The 7351-nt window shown below is 38.4% G+C and overlaps 1 protein-coding gene across 7 annotated transcripts in view; it reads left to right on the forward strand.

The window, feature by feature from the left end:
• Nucleotides 1-2811, forward strand: part of SEPTIN9 (septin 9) — a 341706-nt gene extending 338895 nt beyond the window's left edge. For all 7 annotated transcript variants that reach the window (XM_074260228.1, XM_074260231.1, XM_074260230.1 and 4 more), the window contains one exon: nt 459-2811. In XM_074260228.1, coding sequence (XP_074116329.1) covers nt 459-594 — 136 coding nt within the window. In that variant the 3' untranslated portion in view covers nt 595-2811. The remainder of the gene's footprint in view (nt 1-458) is intronic.
• Nucleotides 2812-7351: the final 4540 nt, after the last annotated feature.

Below are 7351 nucleotides of genomic sequence, written 5' to 3' on the forward strand. Positions count from 1 at the left end.
AGAGTTCATGATGAGTGAACAATAAGTTCACTTATATATAAGTTATATAGTGATAAGTTAATAATAAGTTCACTTACAATAAGATAAGTGAGCAACAAGATGTAGTGGGATAATAAGTGGCCCTGGAGTTCCAAGTCCTGAGTTTAAGTCCTGATACTTACTAGTTTTATGACTAAGATTAAGTTACTTTCCCTTTCCCAGTTTCCTTATATGTAGAATAGGGTTAATTAACACTTGCCTGATTGTTGTGAAGAAACTATGCTGTAAATAGTTATGTTCAATAGAGAAAATCCACATTAGGGAAAGATTATTCTGAGGGGAGGGAGGGAGAGGGCTGGTCATGAATGAGTCCTGGATTGAGCTTGGCTCATTGGGCCCCTTGGGGTTTTGATTTGGTGTGTATAATTTCCCCCTGGCCCAGCTTAAAACTTCATTGACTTCTTTATTGCCTCCTCCAGGACACACATGCAGAACATTAAGGACATTACCAGCAGTATTCACTTTGAAGCCTATCGAGTAAAGCGTCTGAATGAGGACAGCAGCAATATGCTTTCCAATGGTGTAGAGGAGGAGGCGGCACCCCAGGAGATGTAGAAGCCTTCCCTTGCCCTTACGATCCATCCCCTCCACCCATTCCCATCCCCTAGTCCACCACCCTTCCCATCCTGTTTTATTTTATATAATTTCCTTCATTTTTGTCATCATCCCTTTTACACGCTGTCATTGTCACTTGACCAGATAACAAGATACCATATATCATTGTTGAGTGTGTTAATCATTAGCCCACTGGCACTGATCTTGGAAGGGAGAGGGAGGTTAGAGATTTGTATTGTGCGGTTCTGGGTGAGGGCAGAGTATCTCAGTACTATCTGAGATCTGAAAAACTATCAAGCCTTTGAAACTTGATTCTAGAATGCCAGCCCCATTTCCTGCTGCCCTCTTCTTCCACCCCCCATCTTCTTCTGTTCCTCTGCCCTCAGCAGTTCTTCGGGAAACCAATTCTGTTTACTTCTAGGATCAGAGAAAGGAGAGAAAATGGGGTCAGGTGAATCGGTAGCTACAGACTATTCTAACTAGACAGATTTGCTCAGTGCCAAATAGCCTCAGGTGTTTGTGTGTATATATGTGTGTGTGTATGTCTACACACATGTATAGAATGTAAGCATGTCCTTATACCCACTTTTTACTCTTCTGTTTGCATAAGATCATGGCTTCTTAGAAAGAATGTAAGTTTTTGAAGCACAGGGATTCAATGTCATGAGAAGGTGGGTAGAGACCTGGGGAACATGGGCTCTTACCTCTCCATCCTCCCTTCATCCTTTTGCAAATATGAAAGGACTGAGACAAAATAACCTTAAGAGCAAGAGCTGATACCCCTATCTTCCACCCCAGGGAAGTGACTAGTTCTAGGAAAGGAATGTGACAAATTTTGAAACAGTGACAAAGCTGACTGTGCCTGTCTTGAAACAGAAAGTGCCTTTTAACTCTGCCCATCCAAACAAATCAGTTGGGGGCTTCATTGTCTCTCCCATGTAGTCCCTTGAGTTGGGGAATTGGAAAGGAATAGAGATCAGGTAATGCTCTAGTCATGCTTTCCATCAACTGTTATTACTCTTGTTGGAATGTAGAAACTGCTAATTTGCTGGGAACTTGTTTGGATTTATGATTTTCTAAAAATAATAATAATCTCTTATTTTGTCTCCTTCCTCCCCAAGGCCTTTTTAAAAAAAATTTTGGAAGGTTAGAAGTAGGTTGATCTGGTAGAGTAACTGAGGGTGGAAATTGTAGATGTTTAAACAGTATTGCTTAGTAATATCGAATAAGATTTTCAGTGAGTTTATTTCTTGTTTTTGGCCTGTGTGGGCAAGCATGCTAATCATGCTTAGCTCTTTGGTTTGGCTCAGTACTTTATTTAGTGGACCTCTCACCTTCCCACAATACCCAAAGCTCCTGTGGCCAGCCGCTACTTTCTCTCTGACCCAGCACATAACCACCTCAACCTCTATCTGTACAATTTGAGAATGGATAATTCCCAACCACTGCAATTCTGTACTCATCATTTCCAAGTAGTCCCTAGCCTAGAGAGGAGATTTAAAGAAGTACAGAGTTGCAGGTGGACAATGGTGAGGAAGAGGGAGAGACAGTTACTGTAAGCCATTTTCCCTTAAAATCATTCCACTCAGCCAGAAGAAAGCTGCTGCAATGACTTTCCATTCCAATCAACCAGAAGGAAGAACAATAGGACCCCTGACTAATAGATGTGGAGAGTCTTATATGTAGAGCTACAATTCCAGAGTGGTATATTTGCAAAAGTTTATTTTTTACTGTCTGAATTTTGTGTTTAATTCAACTCCTATCCCACATAGGAAATGTGTAGGAATCTTTACCGATCTATGTTGAAGGAAAACTGTTCACTATATATACATATATGTATATCTATATATGTGTATATGTATATACAATATGTACAGATATATACACACAAACTGACTTTCTAATGTCTGAGTGTAGTGAATTGGTGGGAGTGCGGGAATGGCAAACACTTCTATAGGATGCACTTCTGCTGACATCACGTCACTGGCTTGTGTGGTTTCCAGGTGGCATTGCATCAGGGCAAAGCAAGATGTTCAGCTTTTCCTTCTTTTTACTTAATTTTTGAAAAAAATGTTGACATCATGGTGATAAATTCCAAAAATTACTTTTGGCATTGTGGTATAATACATCCTGACAACTTTAACTTTTTTTTGTATAAATAATAAAATGTTTAATATGTATTTCCTGAAATAAATGTTTCAAATACAAATGGTGAAAGAGTCTAGTTAGGAGTTGCTTTCTTCTCTAACTCTCAAATGCATTTTCACCCTTGGATTTCCTGACATGCTTGGACAGTGAACAACTTGGAATCAGCAAGAACTAAGGCGAAATGCATATGGAATCTGTGATCATTTATTTTTCATTTGGGCAAAAGGTTACTTTTTTCCTGTCTGGTAAAAAGTTACTAAATTTGTCAATAGTATTTTTTTAAATTTAGGTAAGTTCTGTTTGAGAGGAAAAAGAAAAATGGGGATTCTGAGCCCTTAAGAACCCTTATTTGTAGAAGAGCTATGGAGATGTTCTGCACAAATCCTTATTTAAAATAGGTCCGTGCAATACTTTCTCAGCTGGTTTTGAGGTTTGGATGTACTTGAAAATAACAAGACTATACATTATATGTGTAAAAAGGGTGAAATAATGCAGTTTCTAGATAAGAGTCAAGATTTGGAGTCAGGGAGACAAAGGTTCAAATCCTGTTTCCGACAATAATAACAATATAATAACATTTATAGAGCACTTACTGTATGCCAGACACTGGACTAAGTGCTTTACATTAACATTTTTGAACCTCTTAGTCCTGGAATAGAGGTTTTATTATTATCTCCATTTTATAGATGAGGACACTGAAGCAGAAGTTAAATGGCTTGTCCAGGTCCCCACAAGTAAAGTAATGCTCAAAATACTGTAAAATACTTAGTGCTTTTTATTGATTGCTACAGCAGGAAGCACTTGCCAGAACCTATTAAAAGGTAACTAGGAAATATTTAACAAAATAAAGATGCAATGCATATTAATAAGTTGTTTTCTAAGTTAATATGTTGTAGGTAGGGACCATTGCTATGGTTTAGTGGTCCACGTTTCCATTTGAGTTTGACACCACTATCTTAGACAACAAACTATGTTTACTAAGTCATAGTCCATTAAAAAAAGTTTTTATTGATGTTTTTAAAAAAAAAAAATCATTTATTTTCCAATGAATCCTCCTCCTCCAAAAGAAACCTTTCTTGTAACAAAGAGGTATTGTTAAGAGAAATGAATCAACACATTGGCCATGTGTTCCACATCAATATTTCGCTGGCTCTTTCATCAAAGGGAGACGGCACAATTGTTCATTGACTGCATTGTTCAATTCTGGTGTCTTTCGGTGTCATGTAAATTGTTCTGGTCCTATCTATTTCCCTCTGCAGTATTACAAATGTATGTCATTATGGAGTTCCCCTGCTGATGGAAAAATAGGATTTTTTTCACAGATGCACTTCAGATTGATTTTTGGCCACTGTGAGTTTTGTCATTATAATTGGCCAAGATGCTAATGAAGGAACCAAATTCACATGACTTCTGAGACCTGCTTCTTTTAGCTCTGATCTCTCTTCCATAGTCCTGCCCTGTTTTTTCTATTGGACATCAATACAGATGTCTTACTGGCATCTCGATTTTAAAATGTTAACCATTCCCAACTGGAAATTAGGAAGTCTGGTCTTGTCACCAACAAGCCATTGGATCTTGGGCAAAACACATCTGGGTTTCAATTCCCTTTTTTGAGCAGGGATAGATGCTGTCACTATAGGTGGCCCTGTTGTTCTGATTCTCCTCACACCAGGACCTTGGAGAATTTCTAAATTAATCTTTCTTGGGGCAACCCTAGCTGCATCTGTCCATGCTAAGTGATAATTACAAACTGTGATTCTGTGGAAATCACTTAATTTTTACGAACTTTAATTTCTCATCCATACAGTGGTAATAATAACAATAATACTTGTGTTACACATCTCATAAAACTATTGGGAGGAAATTCAGCTAGTCAGTGACCATTTACTAAATAGTTATGTATCTGGAACTGCGCTAAGAGCAGGGTGTTGCATGTCAGACATAACTATGGTCTCTGTCCTCAAAGAGCTCACATTTACCTTCTGTCATATCTCTACTTCAATTCTCTAGTCCAGTTCACCTTCTATTCAGCTGTCAAATCAACCTTCTTAAAGCACAAGTTTGATCACTTCATTCATTCCAATGGCTTCTCCAGGATGAAATAGAAAGATGTCTCACTTTTAAAGCCCTTCATAACCTAGATTTCCTCTTACTTTTCTAGTACTATGATCCCAAAACAGACCATCTAACTGTTCATCTCTAGACTGGGAATTTTCAGTGACTGTCCCTCATGTTTGGAATTCTCTCCCTTTTCATGTCTGCCTCCCAGCTGTTCTGTAATGTCCAGGCTGGCTTTCTGGAGGTCCTCTGGATGGGCCTTGGTCTCAGCAGGATAGTCACCATGAGGATAGTCAGGAATAGAGTCTAAAGTCTGTGAAGGAGACAAAATCTATTCACTCTGACAGACTGTGTCCCCTGTTCTCTCAGCCCTTAGCCCCGTTACAATTACAGCATACTGAGTATGTGTGAACTAGAGAACCATTACATCACCGTACTAAGTATTTGTAAACTAGAGAACCATCATCTCATGAATCACACTGAATTAATACCTTGTTGTAACTATCCTTGTTTCAAGTATACTTCTCCAGAGTTCTGACCCTCTATATCTCCCACTTTCTTTTGTTTTAGAGCAAAAGGTCACATCCTCCCTGACTTCTCAGGAGGGAAGGTGAAAACACCAAAAAAGAGGTGATCACACCCTTCCTGATTTCTCAAGGAGGTGAGAACACCAAATCAAATATTGTTAATAAGTTTCCTCTGGACTGAAGGATCTTATTTGAAACTAGTATATATAAATCCATCAGCATGGGAGGTATTACACAAGCACATAGTAATATAACACAGGCTAGTAATGATGTAACAAACAACATGAATCAACATAAGGGATTATACATATCCATAAGTCCTAGAAGGAGGGTATATAAATAATAATTATACATATACCTCTTCAGCAGCCAAAAGATAGTCCAAAACCAATCTATTGTTCGTTACTTCACATTTCAGGGAATCCAATGATTCCTGCAGATTTTGAAGTCCTGTAGTAGTCTTATTAACAATTTTTGTTGTTAGCACATGTAGTCAGAGAAGGAATCATCTGATGTTTCAAGGGTCTTCTCCATCTTTCTTCAATGGACAAGGTAAATACGGCTCATTGGCACCCATATGATTACTTCTCCATCTGTAGAGATATAAGCAAACCCTCTCCCCCAAGCAGTTAACCTATCTGGTCTCTTTCATTCACCACTTTCTCTCCACATCATCTGGTGATTATCTAAAGACAGTGGAGCTGCTCTCACTGGACACTGCCCTTACGGTGGGTAATAAAACCTGTCTGCTGGAGCCAGTGCATCTTTATCATAAATCAGAAAACTAATAGTGTAAAGAGCTAAATTTAAAAGTTCTCTAGGGTTACCCGTGGCTCCCCATTTCTTTTGTTTTTGGAGGAGCGTCTTGATGTCTCTGTTTCTCCTCTCTACTATTGCCTGTCCTTGAGGATTAAAAGATATGCCAGTGGTGTGTAAAATCTGATACTGGGCACAAAAGTGTGCAAAATGTTTAGAAGTATATGCAGGTCCATTATTTATTTTTTTTATTGCTTATGGCACACCCATATTTGCAAAAGCTTGTATAAGGAATTTAGTGACCACTTGGGCTGTCTCTTTTGCTGTTGATATTGCAAAAGTAAATCTTGAAAAGGTGTCTACTACAATATGGATAAAAGACAGACGACCAAAAGATATATAATGGGTCACATTCATTTGCCAAATTTCACTGGGTCTCAAACCACGTGGGTCCTTCCCTGAAGGGAATATAGGAGTGTGGAAAGGAAGGCAAGTTGCACAGGCTTTTACTATGCTCCTAGCTTCCTCTTTTGTTATCCCAAATTGAAAATGTAAAGCTCGAGCAACCTGATGACATTTAGAATGAGATTCTTGGGCTTCCTGAAATAAAGGAGTATTAGCTAACATGGTTTGAAGGCAATCTGCCTTTGAATTTCCATCAAAATAGAACCTGGAAGTCCACTATGGGAGTGGACATGCAAGGTATAAATCTTACCTACATGCTTTCTCATTTGCTCTTGAAGTTCCTTAAAGCCTATTAGAAGCTACAAATTTTATTTGGGCTGTGGCAATTCTTTGTACTATACCTACTGAATAGGCTGAATCAGATATTATATTTATATCTCCTGAATAATAAGAGCTAGAATGATTGCATACAATTCATTCTGCTGAGTAGACTGAGAAGTTCTGACTACTCTATAGTTAAGTCATGAGAGTGTACATCACAAAGTATACAAACAAATGTTTGGATGCATCTGTAAAGATAGTCCTTTAAGAAGAACCTTAGAAATGTTTCCTTCAAAAATCCATTGCTAAATGTGTAACATCTGGGTTATCTTTAATGGAGACCCGTGTGTAAAATTTGGAGCCATGGCCAACAAAATTTGCCACTCTGAGATGGTTTCACAGCATACATTAATTTGTGCATTGGTCTAAAAGGTGTCTATTTTGTCAGGTCTTATCCCAGATAATTGTATTGCTCGCTTAATGGCCTTTAATAAAATTCTAGCCACAAGCACTGGGTAAGGAGTAAGGCTTTGGTCTGGTTG

Source organism: Sminthopsis crassicaudata, chromosome 4 (genome assembly GCF_048593235.1).
Source record: "Sminthopsis crassicaudata isolate SCR6 chromosome 4, ASM4859323v1, whole genome shotgun sequence".
In the NCBI taxonomy this organism is placed as follows: domain Eukaryota; kingdom Metazoa; phylum Chordata; class Mammalia; order Dasyuromorphia; family Dasyuridae; genus Sminthopsis; species Sminthopsis crassicaudata.